The sequence below is a fragment of the Sordaria macrospora genome, chromosome 1 (assembly GCF_033870435.1).
Source record: "Sordaria macrospora chromosome 1, complete sequence".
NCBI lineage: Eukaryota > Fungi > Ascomycota > Sordariomycetes > Sordariales > Sordariaceae > Sordaria > Sordaria macrospora.
In genome coordinates this window covers 3276658-3295902 of record NC_089371.1, presented here as the reverse complement: position 1 = coordinate 3295902, position 19245 = coordinate 3276658, and the positions used below count along the sequence as shown (strand labels likewise).

General features: G+C 53.4%; 8 protein-coding genes and 1 non-coding gene across 9 annotated transcripts; 6 read left to right on the top strand and 3 right to left on the bottom strand.

The window, feature by feature from the left end:
• Nucleotides 1–43: 43 nt before the first annotated feature.
• SMAC4_04340 (uncharacterized protein) lies at nucleotides 44–3507 on the top strand. Its single transcript, XM_003350988.2, has 6 exons — nucleotides 44–523; nucleotides 590–877; nucleotides 1066–1139; nucleotides 1208–1612; nucleotides 1692–1965; nucleotides 2025–3507. The coding sequence occupies exons 1-6, from the start codon at nucleotides 470–472 to the stop codon at nucleotides 3153–3155; spliced, it is 2226 nt and encodes a 741-aa protein (XP_003351036.1). The 5' UTR covers nucleotides 44–469; the 3' UTR covers nucleotides 3156–3507.
• A 966-nt stretch (nucleotides 3508–4473) lies between these two features.
• Nucleotides 4474–5387, top strand: SMAC4_04339 (uncharacterized protein; the record flags this gene model as incomplete). Its single annotated transcript, XM_003350987.2, has 1 exon — nucleotides 4474–5387. The coding sequence occupies one exon, from the start codon at nucleotides 4474–4476 to the stop codon at nucleotides 5362–5364; it is 891 nt and encodes a 296-aa protein (XP_003351035.1). The 3' UTR covers nucleotides 5365–5387.
• A 264-nt stretch (nucleotides 5388–5651) lies between these two features.
• On the bottom strand, nucleotides 5652–6962 carry SMAC4_04338 (uncharacterized protein). Its single transcript, XM_003350986.2, has 3 exons — nucleotides 6595–6962; nucleotides 6222–6523; nucleotides 5652–6145 (listed from the first exon to the last, which is right to left on the bottom strand). The coding sequence occupies exons 1-3, from the start codon at nucleotides 6710–6712 to the stop codon at nucleotides 5888–5890; spliced, it is 678 nt and encodes a 225-aa protein (XP_003351034.1). The 5' UTR covers nucleotides 6713–6962; the 3' UTR covers nucleotides 5652–5887.
• Nucleotides 6963–7318: 356 nt separating this feature from the next.
• On the top strand, nucleotides 7319–9976 carry SMAC4_04337 (uncharacterized protein). The gene is made up of 4 exons (XM_024655646.2): nucleotides 7319–7812; nucleotides 7891–9370; nucleotides 9427–9538; nucleotides 9681–9976. The coding sequence occupies exons 1-4, from the start codon at nucleotides 7604–7606 to the stop codon at nucleotides 9683–9685; spliced, it is 1806 nt and encodes a 601-aa protein (XP_024510922.1). The 5' UTR covers nucleotides 7319–7603; the 3' UTR covers nucleotides 9686–9976.
• A 120-nt stretch (nucleotides 9977–10096) lies between these two features.
• On the top strand, nucleotides 10097–10167 carry SMAC4_13062. The gene has a single exon. It is a non-coding gene; the product is annotated as a tRNA-Gly (tRNA).
• Nucleotides 10168–10413: 246 nt separating this feature from the next.
• On the bottom strand, nucleotides 10414–13277 carry SMAC4_04336 (uncharacterized protein). Its single transcript, XM_003350984.2, has 5 exons — nucleotides 12490–13277; nucleotides 12083–12404; nucleotides 11803–12008; nucleotides 11301–11730; nucleotides 10414–11206 (listed from the first exon to the last, which is right to left on the bottom strand). The coding sequence occupies exons 1-5, from the start codon at nucleotides 12712–12714 to the stop codon at nucleotides 10515–10517; spliced, it is 1875 nt and encodes a 624-aa protein (XP_003351032.2). The 5' UTR covers nucleotides 12715–13277; the 3' UTR covers nucleotides 10414–10514.
• A 189-nt stretch (nucleotides 13278–13466) lies between these two features.
• Nucleotides 13467–14729, top strand: SMAC4_04335 (uncharacterized protein; the record flags this gene model as incomplete). The annotated part of the gene is made up of 1 exon (XM_003350983.2): nucleotides 13467–14729. The coding sequence occupies one exon, from the start codon at nucleotides 13467–13469 to the stop codon at nucleotides 14721–14723; it is 1257 nt and encodes a 418-aa protein (XP_003351031.1). The 3' UTR covers nucleotides 14724–14729.
• A 138-nt stretch (nucleotides 14730–14867) lies between these two features.
• SMAC4_04334 (uncharacterized protein) lies at nucleotides 14868–17483 on the bottom strand. Its single transcript, XM_003350982.2, has one exon. The coding sequence runs from the start codon at nucleotides 17422–17424 to the stop codon at nucleotides 14926–14928; it is 2499 nt and encodes an 832-aa protein (XP_003351030.1). The 5' UTR covers nucleotides 17425–17483; the 3' UTR covers nucleotides 14868–14925.
• A 362-nt stretch (nucleotides 17484–17845) lies between these two features.
• On the top strand, nucleotides 17846–19239 carry SMAC4_04333 (uncharacterized protein; the record flags this gene model as incomplete). The annotated part of the gene is made up of 1 exon (XM_003350981.2): nucleotides 17846–19239. The coding sequence occupies exon 1, from the start codon at nucleotides 18019–18021 to the stop codon at nucleotides 19237–19239; it is 1221 nt and encodes a 406-aa protein (XP_003351029.1). The 5' UTR covers nucleotides 17846–18018.
• Nucleotides 19240–19245: the final 6 nt, after the last annotated feature.

The following is a 19245-nucleotide window of genomic DNA, read 5'->3' as shown; positions in this document are numbered from 1 at the left end:
GGGGTTGTTATTGATACCTATAGAGCATGATTGTTAGTGGCGCATGAGGTGCTGTGGCTTGTACGTTTAGCGCTCCTCCAGCAGTAAGAACGACCGCCCTGGCCTGCCCTGGGATCATGGCCCTCGCAGCTTCCCTCCAGAACGGTTGACGGGGATTGTTTGAGACGCGTTCCTTCACCCAGTTCGTGGCAGATGTTGACAACGCCATTTTACATGAACAAACATCCCTGAACTTCCTTCCATTATTTTTGGTTCCTTCATGATCGTAACTATACCAGAAGCTACCCATCGAGTAGCTTCCAGTATAGGTACCCTGCCTGCCTCTACCTGCTCGAAAACTGCACGGGAATAGTAGCTCTGTCCATCTTCCGCATTGTACACTTTGAATAGGTACAATCACGTTCACATTTCACACACAATTCCAGGTAGATTTCAGTGAACCAACTGAACTCTGTCGCCATTCACAACAATGGCAGAATCACACGACGACAACCCAGCTCTCTTCGAGGACGATGATAACCGAGTAGGTTTAATGTCTCCTTACTTAACACCCCTCTTGCCAGCACTTACTCACACTCATCAAAAACAGGCAGTCTACATCTTCGCCCCGGCAGGTCACGGTGGCTCTCCACAGCAAGAGAAAGCACGGCCAGTGAAGAGGCGGAAATTTACCAGCAAACGCGCTTCTTCTTCATCTGCTGCCGCAGCCGCGGAAGTGGTACGAGAGGGTGAGGCGGAGATGGAGAGGGCGCAGACGACCACTGCTGCTGCTGCTGCCTTTCCTCCACTGTTTGGCGGGAAGGAGAGTGTGGAAGCTGCGGCGTTGAGGAGGCAGGTGTTTGATACGGCATGGCCGGTTCTTGATGGACGGATTAAGGTGGGTTTTATTTCTCTTGTCTTTTTTGTGTGATTCTTTGGGTCCTGTTGGGGGTTGTGATGGGGATGAGTTGTTTTATCGAGGAGTTTCATTTCTCGGGAAGGAGGTTTGATGGGTAAAACGGAGTTGAATTGCGCTGTGCTGTGTTGTTGGGTAAGATTGCTAACGTTGAGTTTTTACGAGTGAAGAATGTCCTGAGAGAGGCAAACCGGACGACATTAGAGGATGTCAGCTCGTTTATCCGCGATGCTGAGGGTGATACGTAAGTGGCCATGACCCCTTTCCAACCCCATACTTAGTTGAAGAGAATCTGGCACTGACACAGAACAGAACAAGAGGAACAAGAATCCCAGCCGGCTTCATCATCACCGGCCCCAACATTGCCTCCCAAGACTTGCTCTTCGAGCAACTCTCCGAAGCTCTCGGCAAAGCCACACAAGCCCGATTCGTCCGTTTACGAGCGGCCGGGGTGCCGAACCTCAAGGCAGCGCTGAAAAAGGTGATAAGAGACGCCACTGCGCAAGTGTCTAGTGACGGCGGCGGCGGCGGCGATGGGGACGAAGACGCCAAGGTTACCTTTGGTCGGGATGGCAGGAAGTACCTCGACTATGACCTGGAGGGATTACACGCTTTTCTTAGCTCACAGCAGGATCCATTGAAGCGAGTTATTGTGGCGTTCGAGGATAGCGAGGCGTTTGAGAGCTCGCTGTTGACTGATTTGCTTGCTCTTTTCCAGTAAGTTAAACTGACACTCTTCTTGCTCGGTTGCTTTTCTCGAAGGGGCAGCGTAGCTAATTAGGTTTGGACGATACAGTTCATGGCAGGGGCGCATCCAGTTCTCCGTACTCTTCGGCATCGCTACCTCGGTCGAGTTGTTTCAGGCGCGACTCCTCAAATCTACTGCCCGACAACTGTTCGGTGCCAAGTTCGATGTCGTCCAGGCAGACTTGGTACTTGATAATGTCTTCAAGAGCGCCATTGCTGGGACGCAGGCGACGCTTCGACTAGGGCCCGCGTTATTGAGGAATCTGCTGGATCGCCAGCGGGATCAGGTTGCTGGTATCCGGGTGTTTATCAGCTCTATTAAGGTCAGTCTGGTTGATAGTTTCCTTGCAACTTTTACCATGGCTGACATTGTGGTGTTCAGTACGCCTACATGTGCCATTTTTACGCAAACCCTTTAAGTGTCCTGCTTGCGGATGAAAAATCTCTCACTCGTCAGCTCCTCCAACCTGAGCACCTCCAGGCTGTACGGACGCTTGACTCGTTCAAGGCACATGTCGAGGCCGCTGTGGACGCGAGACAGCTCAACCATGCACAGTCACTCGTCGAAGATGACGGCTACCTCGTCAAGCAAATGGTTGAGCAGCGGCAGAAAAAGCAGGACTACCTGATGCAGCTATTGCGTTCTCTACACCTCTTGACAAGCATGGACCTCGTTCCCAGCCGTTTCACCGACCTCTACGTATCTGCTCTCGCCGGCGGGCTTGATCTAACTCCCACCATCGACGCCATAAAAAGACTAGGAGCAGACGACGTCCCCGCCCTTATTAACCGCCTACTGGCTGCCATCCAAACCGGTAATCCCGACCTCGACCTGCCCGGCTGGGAGGACGAAGCCGAGGATCTCATCAGCTCCCTCACCGAAATCCGCGACGAGATCGAGGCCCTAGCTGAGCAAGCCCGAGAGAAGGGCCAACAATCCCTCAAGAGCAAATTCACCGCCCAGAGCAAAATCCTACGCACAACCGTCGTCGCCCAAAAGGTCCAGCTCAGCCAGGACACGGCCAAGCTAACGGAAGAAGACAAGGCCTTTGGCAAGACCATCGACTCCCTCGTCGATTTACTCACCCACCACATCTACAGCGAGCCCATCGACAGCCTGTTTCTGCACCAAGCATGGGCGTACGACGCCGAGGCTCCTTACCGGGACGTCTTTGTTCCGCGGCCGGGGACCACCTTTGAGCGGGCTTTGACGAGGCCGCATGGATATCTCGGGTGTGAATGCTGCAGCAAAACCACAGGGACGCTGTCGGCTACGCTGCCGACGACGTGTATTCTGTATCAACTGTACCTTGAGACGGGATCGTTGGTTAACGTGGCGGATCTCTGGTCGGCGTATTATGCGCTGGTGGGCGAGGATTCAGATGTGGGACTGGGTGAGAGGGAGGCGCTGGTGCGGTTCTATCGCGGACTGGCGGAACTGAGGTTAATGGGCTTTGTCAAGCAGAGCAGGAAGAAGGCGGATCATGTTGCTAAGGTGAAGTGGTTATTGTGATTTCCCACCGGGAAAAAGGCAGGTGTGGCTGGAAAGCGGCTAGATGGATGGAAGAAAAGCGTGGAAGCCGAGAGCGTCTGGGTAATTTTTCGTTCGCGTTCTTTGTTGTCTCGAATGTTTCATATTTGGCCGTGCATGGAATGAGAAGCTATGTTTGGCAATTTCCGTGGCTGCGTGGGGAAAGGGGAAATAGAAAGCATTGTTACCGTCACTGGCATTCATCTCATTCACGTTGTTTTCGACGAGAAGCCCGAACAATGTCTTAGATTGGCGCCTTTCTTATATGCCCTCTAGATAATACCGATACCTCATTCAAGTCTGATATGAGAGACAAAGTGGAGGACAGGCGGCTAGCGTGAATTGAACGACTTGACCAAGGCCATCGATTCACAAAAAAAAAGCAAACAAAGAAGATGGGCGGCATCCCAGCTTTCAGTGTTGCCGCCTACCTTTGCTGCTTCTGGTAGTCCCCAGCGGCTGCCTTCTCGCCAAAGGCATGAATGACATGCTTTCGTGCGTATTATCTACAAGAGGGCTGCGGTTACCTTGGCTGGGCAGTTTCATCAACATCCTGCCAAGTTGCTTCTCGTTCGTTTTTCCTTTCGTTCGTTGTGTCCAAAGGTCCGTCGTCGTCGGTTTTCCACTACAGCGAGAAACAGCAGGACATCAATTATCCCGTAGACCTTCCTCTTCACAAACGTCCATTGTGGGAGAACCATACCATACCAAGTAGCCAAAAAGAAAAGAAACCATTATACTTACAGTCTGCTGCTCGCGATTATCTATTCTTTATCCTCCTCTGCCGCGATAACGACGGGTGCACGAACCGAACCGACGAAAGAGACGAGAGAGAAAAAGGCCTCCACTTTACGGCAGTTATTGTATGCTCTTCGATACATACCTACCTACCTGCCTACCTATTTACTCATTACAAACCCCCGCCCCTCTTCTGTTCTCCTCAAACCTTCAGTCGGATCGCAGTCACTCCCCTCCTCGCAAACGAGCGTCGACGTTGGGCAGACCTGTTAGTCAAGAGAGGGTCATTCACCGGCTACTTGTCATCTCGCATATCCTCTCTTCAGGTTTTACTTGTCATACATAGTATTTAAACCCCTTGGGCTCCTCCTCTTGACTTGGGCCCTCGACCAAAAGTCAAAAGTCACTGAACCGGAAATCACGATCTGGGGGGGCAAGTCAACCGAGCCACCAATCTTCGATAATAATTTTGCCTCGCAACAAGAACGGAACGGTGGTAATCAAGCCCGTTTTACTCCTCCCTCGAGGAAAGAAGGATCATATACAACAGCAACAACCAACGATGTCTAACCAACAACGCCCAAGCCAAAAATCCAATCCCCAGGGTCATCGTCGCCACCGACCGCCTCCCCACGACTCGACAGGAACACAGCCGCAAACGTCACAAACCCAGCCTGTACAGACCTCACAACAACAACCCTCTTCTTCCCATCTTCCACAGCCAAACCCAACCCTGACAACCCGCCACTCCCACCTCTCCCCAATCTTCGCCCGCAAACTCCAACAACTCGCCCTCCCCCTCGCCCCCTTAGTCCAACTAACCTCCGGCACCGTCCACCCCGAGTTTCCCCAGACTCTCCTGAACTTCTGGCTTTTAACCGACGACCAGCTCGACCGCCTCGCGAGCTTCTACCACCAGCGCACGCCATGTCAGTGGACGGCGCACTACCCTTGCCCGGTGTCGTGGCCCGCGGGCATGGGGGTCGAGGAGAAGAGGAGGCGGATTGGACGGTTCATTGGGTTGAGGGGGTGCGAGAGTCCGTTGCCTTCGGCGGCTTCGTTGAGTATCATGGGATTGGATTTGAACATCGGCGAGATGGGTAGGGGGCTGAAAGAGAGGGAGAGTGGTCACGTTGACGTTGACGATGATGAGGATGAGGATGAGGATGATGAGGATGCTATGGAGATTGACACGGATTTGGATACGGGTGGGCAGTGGGAACGGCAAGGAAAAGGACAACAAAAAGATCAGCAAGAGGCGCTCTCGAAGGTCATGAGCTCGCCTACTATGGCCATGGGAAACGAAGGACCGGGTATATCGGCATACATTTCGGAGTTGTTGAGGTCGACAACAGGGACGACGGACGAGGATATTGCGGAAACGGAGAGGAGGATCAGAAGAGCGGAGGATGAGTTGGATGAGATCAGGAGGAAGATGGGCTGGTATTTTTAGGTTGACAGTGGGTGTTTGCAATGGCTGAGGGATAGGAATATTAAGACGGGCAAGATTGTTTCCGAATGATTCGCTTGGGAAAGGTCTAGATGGCTACTTCTAGGAATGTCAGCTACCAAACAGGCACTGGTGCTTGGTGATATCGATACATACCTAGACCGCAGAACAGCGCAATACACCACATTCAAACCATCCAAGTTGGGACCTGGCCGCTTCGATCCCTGTATTGATCAACATACGTATTGAATTCTACGTAATCATCCCAAACCCGAGGACGCTGTGGGCTGTAGTGTATCTCGACCAAGACCCGCAAACGACCTGAAGAAGCAAAAAAGTGTAACCTCGAATATTTTGCTGCAGGTCCCAACCCCATAAACGCCATGGAAGAATGCAATTGCTTGCCTAACAAACCCCACGCTGCCCTGCCCTCCCGTACCTCACAAACCATATTGTACAGCTACCTCCGGATCACTCTGAGAGATGCTCACGTCGCTCTCATACACCGATCGCTAGGACGTGACTTCTAGTTCTTGCCCTTCTTCTTCGACGGCGATGAGGCGACCGAGCTGGAGTCAAGAGGGGTGCCAGTACCGGTCTCCTCTCCTTCCAGTTCCTTCATGAACTCGCTCCTGACGGTCGCCCTGCGCTTCTCCCACCACTCCTTCTCCTGGTCCACTTGAGCCTGGATCTCGTCGAGGCGCTCGCGTAGCACGGTGTTGGCAGCAATCTCGTTGGCGGTTTGAAAGATGCTCTGTCCCCAGTTGGGAGCGAGTGCGTTGGCCTGAAAGAGTTTGGTGTTAGCATGGCATTTCTGATTCCAATATCCACATTGTAACCCTCTGCAAAGAAGCACATACCTCCATAACAACATCACGAAGCTCTTCCTCCATCTCCTTCTCGGCGCGCTGGAACCTTTGCCACAGGTCGTCGCCAATGCTTCCACGCTGCAAAAGAGAGCTGCAGGCGGCCTTGGCGGCGCGAATCTGGATAATGCGGTGGATGTCTTCGACGGCGCGGCGCAGGAGAGCCGCCCGCAGCACGCTTTCGGGAACTTTAGGTGCCTTCTCTGATCCGTTCTCGGGCTCCATGTGGAGGAGTGACAGGTAGACGTTGCGCTGGAGGTGAGGACCGAACCATGGTGCGAGGTTTGCGCTTTGTTCTGGAAGAATCAACAACGTTAGATTTCCGGCCAGGGAAGCATACGACTTTACGGGAAAGGGAGTTACATACGAAATTTCCTCTTGCGGTAGATGGTGGAAAAAGTCATAAAGGTGCCCGTTAGGACAATCAGGTAGGCGAAGGGGAGCACAAGCCCCCGCCAGTCGGGAAGCCAGTCGAGGCTGAACATGTTTCGGGATGGAGTGTGTGTCAATTGACTGACGAGAAATGAAGTCTGTATTCTCTACTCTAGAAGGAATCGAGCGACTAGAGTGAAACCAGGAGGCGACGGCGTGGAGACTGTCGTCGTGCAGGGTTGATGGTGGATGAGTTGCCTTTGCGGTTGTATGAATGAGTGTTGGTCACGGCAATGTAATCGAGCTTCCCTTATCAAAAGTGCCGTGCCCGTGCCTGGAAAGAACACCTTGACAACTGCAGCGGTGCACCGCGGCAGGGGAGCTTGACAATGGAACTTCTGGCCTTGGCGCGCGCTGGCTTCATCTGAATGGCAGGGGCCCATGCCTCCAGTGCCTGCCGCGGCAGCCCCTTTCCCGCTTCCGTCACTCATGTGGGGGGAGGGGCTTGCCGGCCGGCATTTCCATCTCCCTCTCTCTCTTCGACGTGCAGTGGGACCGGGAGTTCTTGGCTCTTCTGGAAACCCATGCCTCGATTGCTCAGCACTTCCCAGCACGCCCCAGCACTCCCGCCGCCCAGGCACAACGTATGACGAACGCCTGAAGCTATCTGTGCAGCGTTGCGTTGGAGCTCCCCGCCATTCGATCCCGTTCCCGCCTGCTAAACAATCCACCAGCACTTGCATTTCCCGATCACCACGGCACCCAGTTCCCGTCACCAGTTACGTCTTCACCCCGAGTCTGAGAACCTGGCGTAACATTGTATAAAGGTCTTGCGCAAATAGTCATATCCATACAGTTCCACATCTCGCCTGCGACACATTTAAATCCATATTCTGGAATCTTAAGCCGAACAACAACAACAACAACAACAACAAACTAGATCGCATCCCTCGGACCCTATACCCGCCCCGACGTCACCTTTTTCCCAACCCAGCCCGCCCACCATGTTGTTGAGGTTACGCGGCCCCGATGGCATGTTCCGCCTGACGGTCGAGAAAGATGACACCTTTGCGGATCTTGGGCGTCAACTTCTTCCCAAACTTCCCCCGACCGTTGACCCGAAAACAGTTACACTTTCAAACCATCCGACCGGCAGCGACGCCAAGAATCTCAGCGAGGTAGCAAAGTTCAAGGTCGGCCAGGTTGGACTCAAGTAAGCTTTCCCCTTGAATCTCTCCCGTTAATCTTGCCATGTGTGTGTCAGACCACTGACTAGCGACCTCGAAAACAGCCATGGCGATCTTATCTTCGTCACATACAAGCACAACGATGCCGCGGCCGACGGTCCAGGCAACGGCGGCGAAGCCGCCAAATCCAGCGTTTTATCATCTACAAACCGCCTCAACGGCAAACCGATCCTACCTGCAGAAGACCTGCCCATCGACCCGCCTGTGCTGCCGTCTCCGAATGAACATATCAAGAACCCGTGGGAGACGGTGAGGCAGTCACCTTTGGATGATCGGCTAGACAAGCGCGGCGGCAAGATCCCAAGGGGGCGCGATCACAAGATGTGTCGCCATGGACCCAAGGGCATGTGTGATTACTGCATGCCCCTCGATCCATTTAACGCCAAGTACCTCGAAGAGAAGAAGATCAAGTATATGTCAGTACACGCATACCTTCGCAAAATCAACGGCGCAACAAACAGACCCGAGCTTGGTGCTTCGTTTATTCCTCCTCTTGTCGAACCCTACTACAGAGTCAAGCGAGACTGCCCATCCGGTCATCCTCAGTGGCCTGAAGGTATCTGCACAAAATGCCAGCCCAGCGCCATCACTCTCCAGCCCCAGGCATTCAGAATGGTGGACCACGTCGAGTTTGCGACGCCCCAGATTATCGACAAGTTCCTCAACCCCTGGCGTATGACCGGATGCCAACGGCTTGGTATCCTCTACGGCAAATATCTTGAGTACGACGTTGTTCCGCTCGGTGTTAAGGCTGTCGTGGAAGCCATCTATGAGCCGCCGCAGGTTGATGAAATCGATGGTGTTACTCTCAATGTCTGGGAAAACGAGAAGGATGTTAACGAGGTCGCGAGGCTGTGCGGTTTGGAACCCGTGGGCGTAATCTGGACGGATCTCCTCGATTCTGGCAAGGGTGACGGAAGCGCCATTTGCAAGAGACACACCGATTCCTACTTCCTCGCAGCTCAGGAGATCTGTTTTGCGGCGAGGTTCCAGGCACAGCATCCGAAGGCTACCAAGTGGAGCGATACAGGCCGGTTCGGCTCCAACTTTGTGACCTGTGTCATCTCTGGCAACGAGGAGGGTGAAATCTCAATTTCAGCATATCAAATGTCGAATGATGCGGTTGAGATGGTCAGGGCTGACATCATTGAACCTTCCACGGACCCTGGTCAAATGTTGGTGCGCGAAGAGGAGGAGGACGATGGGTCGGTCAGCAGGACACGATACATCCCCGAAGTGTTCTATCGCAAGATCAACGAGTACGGAGCGAACGTCCAGGAGAATGCGAAGCCCGCATTCCCGGTCGAGTATTTGTTCGTCACCTTGACTCACGGTTTCCCGGAAAGTCCGAAGCCGGTGTTTACGAACGACGGCTTCCCTATCGCCAACCGCGAATTTGTTGGGGAAGCCCAGGAAGCCTCGGCAGTAGCAAAGATTCTTAAGGTGAACCAAAAGTCCGACCAGTTCGACGTTAGCAACTTCCACTTGCTCTGCTTCATCCACCAAATGAGCGTGCTATCCAAGGTTAGTTCACCACATTTCTGCTTGTTTGCAGACAAGATACTGATCCATTCTTGTAGGATGAAGAGGCACTCCTCTGCCGCGTAGCAACACAACATGACCTTGCCGATGCCTTCCAACTTCGGGCCACAGAGGGGTGGAGGACTCTGCACATGATTTTGGAATCCACTGGTGAGAGACTTCCCAAGCGCCCCAGAACTGAGGATGCTATTTCCCCCTCGGTTGACAGATCCCACCTCAGCCACCACCCATTGATGCAAAGGAACCACAACTCGACGGATGAACCACTTGCTAAGCGTTTTGCTGCTGTCAGGCTGAACGAACATCGCCCACCACCGCCTCCACCTCCCGAATAGGACTCGATGGACGTGGATTGAGGAGACGTGTGGCCAGTTAATGTCACGAACAGTTCCGGCTGCTAGGAAGGCAATACCATTTTCGGGGTTTGATCGAAATAGATCACAGAGCTTGGTTCCCATTGCGGCGATAGTCGTTCTTGACCCACATTCGTGGAGTATATGAAGAACATGGAGAACATAGAATGGACGCATTGGCGTTTTTTTGGGCGCTGTGAAGGAAAATAGAGATCAACTGAGCATGAACTAAGACGAACGGGGTTTGTAAATGGGAAAAGATATCCAAGTATAGCATTGCAAAAGATCCTGTTTCTTTCGCGTGTGATTCTTGAATACAACTTCTTGGCTTTTATTTTAATTACAACAACAAAAAGCGCCAGTGGTTTAGTGGTAAAATCCATCGTTGCCATCGATGGGCCCCGCGTTCGATTCGCGGCTGGCGCATTTCGTTTTCCTTTTGCACATTTTGCCAAAAACGAGGGATTCCGTCCTCTTGTTGATTTATTTGCCCCTCTTTTTTTCTTGCCCGATTTGCCCCTTTCAGTTGTTATTTTTTCCTTTTCCTCCTTTTCCCCGTTCTCCTCGCTGTTCCTTTCCTCTCTTCATATTTTCCTCATCCACTTGTCAATCTTTGATTAGCTCTTCATCCTGTGTTTATTTCAGTTGCTCTTCACTCGGAAATGACCACATATGGCACTTATGATTATATCCAAACTAGTTGTATTAAGACCTTCCGAAGATATCGAATTTCAACCCATTCGGGAATTTGCCAATAAAGTCACAAGAATACCTCACGAGCCTCGTCCAAGTTGCTCCAACCGGTCCCCCAGCGCCTCCCAAAACCGACATCTATCACTCTCCCCATCCCCTACTTTCCCCATCCTCGTATTCCCCAGTTCTACCAACAGCCGTTTCCTACTTTTGTCGTCATCCCCATGCACATGAGAATCCCACCCCTCCCACTGCGGACTTCCCTTTTCGCTAAACATATTCGGATCCAACGTCCTCACAAAGCTAATCCAGTACGCCATAAACATGCTCACCACAGGCTTGTTATACGTCTTGTAAGAACTCTCCTCTCCGGCCCCAAACCCGCTGATGTTATCTGGCCCAAAAATGGCTGCCGCGTCAAAGAGGTGAGGGACGCCGAGACCCGCGGTCTGGAGGGCGTGGTCATGGACGTTGAAGCGGTAGGCAAAGGCTTTTTTTGACTTGGCCTTTCCTTGGTTGGACAGGTTGAAAGAGGAGAAGGATGATGAAACAAAAGCGTCGAGGAAGTTATTGGAGGGACAGATGAAAGTGGCTTCGCCGTAGGCGAGGCTGGTGGTTGGATACCAGGGGTTGCGGTTTGGAAGGGGAGGGAGCTGTGGGTAGAGGGAGATGATGCTGGCGACGTCGGAGCGGGTGAGGCGGGGGTAGTTGGTTGTGAAGAAGTTGGTGAAGTCGGAGGGGGTGAGGGAGTTGTGGGCGAATACTGAGCCTTCTGTTTTGGGAGGGTGGTATTAGTGAGATTGTACTCAAACTCGAAGACAGAGCAGAGTTTTGGACTATTGGATAGATAACATGGGAGCACATACCATCCGTATTGGTGCCGAAAAGAATCGGCACATTCAGGAACTGACCCCTTCGCATAAGCCGGTACGGGAGGTCCTGCAAGAAGTCACCGTCCACGCACGGAGTCCAGTAGAATATGGGTAAGAGCGGCCCTTCGTGGCCAGGGAAATGTTGGGCGTGGTTAGCTGCTTGCAGGGAGATGACGTCCTGGTTCCGTAAACAAGCGAGCTGCTCTTCTGGTTCGACACTCAAACAGCCAACCTGCTGTGTTAAACGGTCGAACTGATATTCGAGCTCGTTTACATATGGCTGTGCCGGGAAGAAGAGCGACTCGGACATGGCACCTACGAAGAGATTATCGTTACGACCTCCATATGCCAACAAATGCATCGCCACTGAGCCTGCTCCTGCTGATGCACCGTGGATGACTACATGGTCGGGGTCTCCGCCGAACTGTCGATGTGTGAGGTCAGTCTAGACTGCGGGTGATAAGTCGTACGGGAGGAAATCCACGTCATAACATACCGCAGAGATATGCTTCTTCACCCAAGTAAGCAGCATTCGCTGGTCGAGCAAGCCGACATTCAAGTCACCGTCATTTTTCACCTTTTGGCTGGCGAGAAACCCCCACATCCCAACACGATAGTTGAAGTCTAGCATGACGATGTTGTGGCGAGACTTCTCAACAACCTCGCTTCCGTTCCAATTAGCGTTGGTGAGGGCATTGTAACCTTAGAGAAAAAGTCAGCAACATGTATCTCTTCCCTCCTCCCTAGATCCAAGCATCTTAATTCCAACGACTTACCGCCTCCCCCAATAAACACCCAAACAGGCAACTTCGACTTTTCCGTAGCATTCGCTGGAGCCCACACGTTCACATAAAGACAATCCTCATCCTGACCGGGGAAAGGCGCGCCAGCACCAGCTCTGAGACAGATTGGGCCGAACTGGTTAGCCTTCTCGACGGTATCGGTCCTCTTTGGCTCTACTGGTGCTCGCCAACGTAGGTCTCCAAGCGGAGGGGCAGCGTAACGCATCCCTAGGAAAGCGTTGACGCCATTAGAGAGATGGATGCCCTCGTAACTCGTGTAGGTGAGGTTGACGCTTGGTAGGTGAAGTTTATTGTTCTCATTTAAAAATGAGTTGTTAGTCGACTTTGGGAATTAACAAGTGGTGAAGTGGCTTATGATTCGGGGGGTCAGGTATGCTTACCTTTCCCTCTCGGAAAACAATGACGGAGAGCAAGACACCAATAGTGATGAAAGAAGCGAACGTTGTCGATAAAATTAGAGCGATGGATTTCTTTCTCGAACGAGAAAACCATGCTGCTTTTGCGGAGACCCTGGAGGTTGGCTCACTTGTTCTGTTGTGACTTGGCTGAATGGTACTAAGCAACGGAGCTCGTTCATCGACATTTTCCTCTTGAGATCCGGTCATCTTACTCAAGCATCTCGCTCTATCGTTTTCGAGTCATAAGAATGCGCTGCTTGGTATAACATGTTCGAGAGATGGTGATGTTTATAAAAGAAAGGGAACGGGCGGGGTATCGGGAAGTTTATATACTGTATCGGAACGAGCGAACCACGAGGCGATCTGCGTGTCTATGGCGGCCACCAGCACTCGGAAGCTTTAGAATGATCATAAGATGAATAGCCAGTATCGGCATGCTCATTTGCATAATGGTGAACTCGAGATATATAGGAACAAAAAAAACCAAAGGAAAACCACGGAGAAAAAGGGCGTTGTTGTTTTGCGTCTGGCCTGCCTGTGCGGAGTCGCCAATTGTCAAACTGGGAGAAACAGCGGCCAATTATGTGTTAAGTATCAAGCTAAGACAAGTTCAGTCATTTCGTGGTCTTGAATGGTAAACGAAATGCGAATGAGTAAAAACCATGGTGTGTTCGATATATGCCGTGGTGCATACTTGGAATTGAGGGAGATAAAGTTCAAGATCGGATGGTTCGAGCGTGCTCAATGCGGGACGGCATTGGCAATTATTTACCACCAATTTTTTGTAGCTGCCATTCACCCAAACTTGCACCCAACATATCACACTCACCAAAGACGTCAACATTCCAGACCAACCTCATCTTTCCGTCAAAACTCACAACCAAAAGTCACCCCACCTTGTACAAGCACAAATCTTAAAGCCTCTGGAATATACACACCCACTTCGCCAACCACCCAAAATGTCATCAACAACCAAAGACCCCTCCACCAACGGCGCGGCAGCGGCAGCGGCAGCGGACTCCGACTCGGAAGACGACTACATGAAAATGACCTTCACCGACGAACCCACCTTTACCACAGCCTCCAGCAGCAAAAGCAAAAGTGGGAAACCAATCGAAACCTCCCTCCAGCGTCGCCTCCGTCTCCAACGCGAAGGAGAAATCCGCGGCCGCGTCAAATCCAAAGCCGAGTTAGCAGCCGAAGAGGAAGCCCGTCGGGAAGCCGCTTTGTCAACCTCTCTATTTGACAAACTTGTCGCTCCTTCACCAAAAGCAGCTCCCTCTTCATCATCAGCATCAGCATCAGCTTCACCGGCGCCTGCAGCTGCAGCACCAGTGATTGGAGTCACAGCAAAAAGCAAAGGTTTAGCAATGATGGCCAAAATGGGTTTCGTCCCCGGTACAGCGCTCGGCGCCAAGTCAACTGACTCGGAAGCGCGAACGGAGCCTATCAAGATCAGCATCAAAGATGGGCGCGAAGGCATTGGGCTGGAGAGCGAGCGGAAGCGCAAAATGCGGGAGGCGGCGGAGGCGGCCGGGGAGATGGCCAAGAAGGCGAAGGTGGATGAGGAAGGGTACCGTGAACGGGTGAGGAGGGAGAGGGAGGAAGCCAGGCTGGAGAGGCAGGTACACGCGGCGCAGAAGGTGGCGGAGGGGATGGATGAGGATTATGGGGATGAGGTGGGTGGTGAAGAGGGGGGAATCCAGAAAATTGAGGAGCGGGATGATGATGATAGGGAGGATGGGAGCGAAAATGGCAGTGACTCTCGCGAAAAGAAGAGGAGGAAGAAGAAGACTGGTGCCAGTTCGTCCCGGCCCTTACGGGCCATCCCGGTAGTCTACCGCGGTCTCGTCCGCTCCCGCGAGGAGGCCGAGCGCGAGCGCAGGATGCCGTATGACCTGGAGCAGAGCAGTATGCTTTCCTCTACGCGATTGCCTACATATGTGGACGATGAGCTGGATATGGACGATAAACATGCTCTTGGTAAGGATATTGGCGCCGTTCATAAGCCATGGAACACGTACGTGATGGCAGAGGACCTCGACGAAGAGGATCCGGAACTGGATGAGTTCAACGCTCTTAGCCCTGACGAGCGGCTACGGCGCTTGGTGCTGTACATGCGCGACAAGCATCATTATTGCTTTTGGTGTAAGGCTAAGTATGAGGATGCGGAGATGGATGGGTGTCCTGGGTTGACCGAGGAGGACCATGATTAAAACAAACAGGTTGCATACACGGCTCTATCCCGTCTTGCAAAGAAATCAGACAGGGTAATATTATACGCACTGACAAGTTGTTATCATATAATGGTTGTACTGTGAGTATCCAATGAAGCGATGAGCGCTTTCGGGGGGGGGGGGTATATTGTATTGTACTTTATGTTACATTGTTACATTTCTGTTGTACATGAGACTGTTCTCAGTCGACATCATCTTGAACATCCTTATTCTTCATCAGCTTCTTGTGCCTCTGAATCACCGCCGGATCCCTCGTAAACACAATATCAAACACGCTCATCTCCTCAGCAGCTTGGGCAAGGATCTTGTTCACGGCACTCCTCTCCGCGTTCGCGGCATGCGCCTTGATCAAGACCAGCTCCTCGAATACCGCACAAAGCTGGTTGTCCTTCTCCTGTGTCGTCATCTTGGCAGGGTCTCCTCCAAGGTCGGCAAAAACTTGCGAGTGTTTCCGGATCAAGCTTTCGATGAGCCTGCTGGCCTCCATGATGCGTTCCACGTTACGCTTGCTTTGCACCCGGAGCGTAGCGGTTCCTGCCGCCAGCTCGATGAGAAGCTGCTCGGGTGGCGAGTAGTTGAAAAGCTCCTTCATGGTTCGGGCGGCGATAATCATGCCGGCATGATCCTTGGCCTTGAGCATGGAGAAGAGAACGGAACGGGGGAGGTAGGTGTACTCGTCGACCGAGTCGAACTTCCAGTCCATCCTGACCATGTCCTGGAAGAACTGCCTGCCAATGACGGCGTCGTCTGCCGCCAGCTGGTTATCTCGCTTTACCACCCGGTTCACCGAGAGCGTGTTGTAGAGCGCGATGAAAGTGTGCGCATCGGGACGCACGTGCCGTATCTTGGTCATTTGCTCGTAGAAGTCGATTGCCGCCTGTGGCCCCTTGCTCTCGGTATACGATTTGATGATTTGGTTAATCATGAAACTGTTCGGTCCAAGCTCCGCCATCTCGAACGCTGTCCAGAGTTCTGCAAGGTCGTCGTGTAGGCCACGAGCGCTGTAGTTCTCGGCAAGAAGAGAGAAGGTCTCGACCGTGGCTCTTGTAGTGCAAACGTACTCATCCGGTGTCGGTTCTCCGTCACGGGGTACGAGACGAATTGGCCGATCCATCGCGGCAGCTCGCCGACGCAGGTCGACAAAGTCCAGACGGGCTTTGATCATGGCCCAAGCCAACTGGTCAGCCTTCTCCACGTTATCAGCAGTTTCTGTCCTGAGCCAAGCGCCGATCAGGCCGTTGAGCTGAATGGGCGACGCAGCGACTCCCTTATTCTGTAAGAATGTAACCACCTTGTACGCTCCGTCGAGATCTCCTGCTCCTATTAACCTCTTCAGCCACTTGCCAAGGAAGAAATGGTTGCCAACGATAGTCGGTAGTCTTGTCTTGCCGCGAATATCCATAGGGCCGGAGAACATCATGTCGACAAAGGCCTGCAGGGCATGTTCAACGTGATTTACCGCCAAGAAGGCTGCGATAACTTCATCGTAGTCCTCGATCTGCATGGTGTCTCCGAGAAGCGCTCGCATATCCCTGTACACTTCCCATGCTTCCTCGGCACTTTCCTCCTTTGCTGCCAAAGCCCGGACGATGGGTATCATTATGCGAGGATTGGGTGATTCCGAGGACCTGAGGAGAGTATCCGCAGCCCTCATCGCACGGTCGGTATCTCCGTGGAGACTGCACATGCGTACTCCCAACTCGTAGTACCCTTTGAATGTTTCTGGTTTGGAGCCAATGGTAACCACGGCTTTCTTCCAGGCTTCGATCGCCTCCTCCTGCCAGCCTTCAAGGAACATGGCCTCGATCGCAAGAAGCTGTTGAGAGTCTCTCAGCACCACCCCCGCAGCTTGCATGTCCTTCGCCAGAACGTAGATGTGATGCATCCGGTTTGGGTTTTCTACGCCTTCCCCTTCGTGGGACAAAATCATCCACAGAAAATCCCAGACCTCCCGCGGCACGTTGCTCCATTGGGTGGCTAATGAACTCCGTGCTGCAGAGTAGTACTTCCAGCAGTCGAACAGATCCTTTGGCTTGGGTACGCCGCCCTTGACAACGCTGTCGCGCGCAAGGAAGGAGTTTAGGTTGGCGACGGCTCGCTGCCGCACGCCGCTGAAGCCTGGAATGCGCAGAACGCCGTATGACTCGCCTTCCGGACCCGTCTTCCCCTTGTATTTGTCCCTGAGAATCTTCTTAAACTGTTTTCGTAGCTCCTCGGCCTTGTCCTGTTCGGAGCCCCCAACTTTCTCCAAGCTGTTGAGCATTTGTATCGTCTGGACCATCTTCTGCTCCAAGTCGTTGATGGCCTCGGAAATCTCGCTGTCGATTCCGCCACTGACGGCGCCGAACTCGGCACCATCGCGTAGCTGTCGATATTGCCCCTCAGTTTCTTCATTGAAGTAGTTTACCGAGAGGGGTTCGGTCGGGCCTTCGTCGGTGTCGGCTGGCTCCTTCTGCGCCTCCCGTATGAGGGCTTCCTGGAACCTTTGTTGTTGCTCTTCTTCCATCTGTTTAGTTGTCATCGGCGCACGTTGTCGGCGAGCGGTGCGGGCCGCACTCGAAGCGTTTCTTGCCAGCCATGGCTGTGGATTCGGGCGGGCTCGTCCTATACTGGCGATGCAGGACTGGCAAACATAGCTGCTCGTTCGACTCAAGTCAAGCGCAAATGTTCGGGGAGGCATCGGTGGTGTGGTGAGGTGGCTTCGTGCGTCGAGTGGTTCAAGATAATATACAAGAATGAATGAAGGTAATCACGAGAGACAGTGAGAAAATTGGAGAAGTGGACGCTAGGACAGCGGGAGGTTGAAGGTTGTGATGAACTAGAGCTTGGAGATGTTTCGTCAACTTTTCGTGATGGAAAGCCGGCGGCACTTCCACTTTGTCCTACAGCAGCACGCCCTAGAAACAGTGGCCATCATTCGGCCCCACCATGCGCTTGCTGCCGCTGTGACTTTTTCTTATCGGCTCTGCAGAGGGTTGATAAGCGTAAAGTACTGTCTCACCGCCAGGCAGAAACAGCGGGATCCTCCAAAAATTCTGGAGAAAAACGAATTGGAACGGGACACTTGCAGGCGCTCCCAACTAGGAGCTTTCCAGTCAATAACCAAATTCCATCAAAACCGCGACATACCCATTTACTCCATCACCACCGACATCCGTCCAACGAATTTGGGGCGCGATCGCCTACGAAAAATTACACGAGTCTAGGATTTACACCTTTCACATGAAACAACCCGGGACAGCGTAAACTCAAACACCCTCGACAACCGCCTACCATGTCGGGCGAGAAAACCGAATTCATTCGCTTCACGGGCCACCGCGCCTTCACGGAACGGATCGTTCTCTCGACCCTCACCGGCCGCCCGGTGCACATCTCCAAGATCCGCAGCAGCAGTGCCACACACCCGGGTCTCGCCCCCCACGAAGTCTCGTTCCTGCGTCTGATCGAGGCCATTACCAACGGTTCCGTCATCGATGTCTCGTACTCGGGCACCACCATCACATACCAGCCCGGTCTGATCACCGGCACCGTCGCGGGCGTCAACGCCGGCGCCGTCGGCGATGTAGTCGAGCACAGCCTTCCCGCCAACAACACGCGAGGAATCACCTACTTCCTCCTCCCGCTCGCCCTGCTCGCGCCCTTCTCCAAAGCCCACATGAACGTCCGCTTCACTGGCCCCGGCGTCATCACCTCGGCCACCCATCTCACCGGCGACATCTCGATCGACTCCTTCCGCACGGCCGTGCTCCCGCTGTACGGCATGTTCGGCATCCCTCCAGCGCGCATCGAGCTGCGCGTGCTCTCGCGCTCGTGCTCCGGTCCCGGAGGCCGCGGCGGTGGTGGTGTCGTCGAGCTCCGCTTCGCCAGCCAGGTTCGCCTGCCCAAGACACTGCACCTCAACCGTCGCCCAGGAAGGATAAGGAGGATCCGCGGCGTGGCGTACTGCACGGGCGTGTCGGCGTCCCACAACAACCGCATGATCACGGCGGCGCGCGGCGTGCTCAACCAGCTGGTCTCGGACGTGCACGTGGCGGCGCAGTACGACCCGGCGCCGCTGGTCGGCGACAAGAGCGGCGCCAAGAAGAAGATTGGTATCGGTTTCGGCCTTAGTCTTGTGGCGGAGTCGAGCGCGGACGGCGTGCTCTACTCGGCCGACGTGGTGGCGCCGCCCGAGGGTGGCGTTGTGCCCGAAGACATCGGCGCGAGGTGCGCGTACCAGCTGCTGGAGGTTATTGCACAGGGAGGTTGCGTCAGCAATGTGTCGGCACCGACGTTGCTTACACTGATGGCGATGGGATCGGAAGATGTGGGTCGCCTAAGGTTAGGCAGGGAAGTATTAGCCAGAGAGGAGACAATAGGGCTAGCACGGGACTTGAAGAAGTTCGGAGCGGCTAGCTGGGGCATAAGGGATGTTGATGATGACGGTGAGACGACCGATCTAGTAGTCTCAGTCAAGGGTACGGGCGTTGGTAATGTGGGAAGGAAGGTAGCGTGAAGAATT

Excerpts from the sequence above, each read along its gene's own strand:
- SMAC4_04340 (XM_003350988.2), top strand. The coding sequence starts at position 470 with ATGGCAGAATCACACGACGACAACCCAGCTCTCTTCGAGGACGATGAT. Across the intron at positions 1,613-1,691 it reads GATTTGCTTGCTCTTTTCCA|TTCATGGCAGGGGCGCATCC; the intron begins GTAAGTTAAACT and ends TGGACGATACAG. Across the intron at positions 1,966-2,024 it reads TGTTTATCAGCTCTATTAAG|TACGCCTACATGTGCCATTT; the intron begins GTCAGTCTGGTT and ends TGTGGTGTTCAG.
- SMAC4_04336 (XM_003350984.2), bottom strand. The coding sequence starts at position 12,714 with ATGACCGGATCTCAAGAGGAAAATGTCGATGAACGAGCTCCGTTGCTT. Across the intron at positions 12,405-12,489 it reads TTGTTTTCCGAGAGGGAAAG|AACAATAAACTTCACCTACC; the intron begins GTAAGCATACCT and ends TTTTTAAATGAG. Across the intron at positions 12,009-12,082 it reads GGTGTTTATTGGGGGAGGCG|GTTACAATGCCCTCACCAAC; the intron begins GTAAGTCGTTGG and ends TTTTTCTCTAAG.
- SMAC4_04334 (XM_003350982.2), bottom strand. The coding sequence starts at position 17,424 with ATGCCTCCCCGAACATTTGCGCTTGACTTGAGTCGAACGAGCAGCTAT.
- SMAC4_04338 (XM_003350986.2), bottom strand. The coding sequence starts at position 6,712 with ATGTTCAGCCTCGACTGGCTTCCCGACTGGCGGGGGCTTGTGCTCCCC. Across the intron at positions 6,524-6,594 it reads CTACCGCAAGAGGAAATTTC|AACAAAGCGCAAACCTCGCA; the intron begins GTATGTAACTCC and ends TGATTCTTCCAG. Across the intron at positions 6,146-6,221 it reads TTCGTGATGTTGTTATGGAG|GCCAACGCACTCGCTCCCAA; the intron begins GTATGTGCTTCT and ends AAACTCTTTCAG.
- SMAC4_04337 (XM_024655646.2), top strand. The coding sequence starts at position 7,604 with ATGTTGTTGAGGTTACGCGGCCCCGATGGCATGTTCCGCCTGACGGTC. Across the intron at positions 7,813-7,890 it reads GTCGGCCAGGTTGGACTCAA|CCATGGCGATCTTATCTTCG; the intron begins GTAAGCTTTCCC and ends CCTCGAAAACAG. Across the intron at positions 9,371-9,426 it reads AAATGAGCGTGCTATCCAAG|GATGAAGAGGCACTCCTCTG; the intron begins GTTAGTTCACCA and ends CCATTCTTGTAG.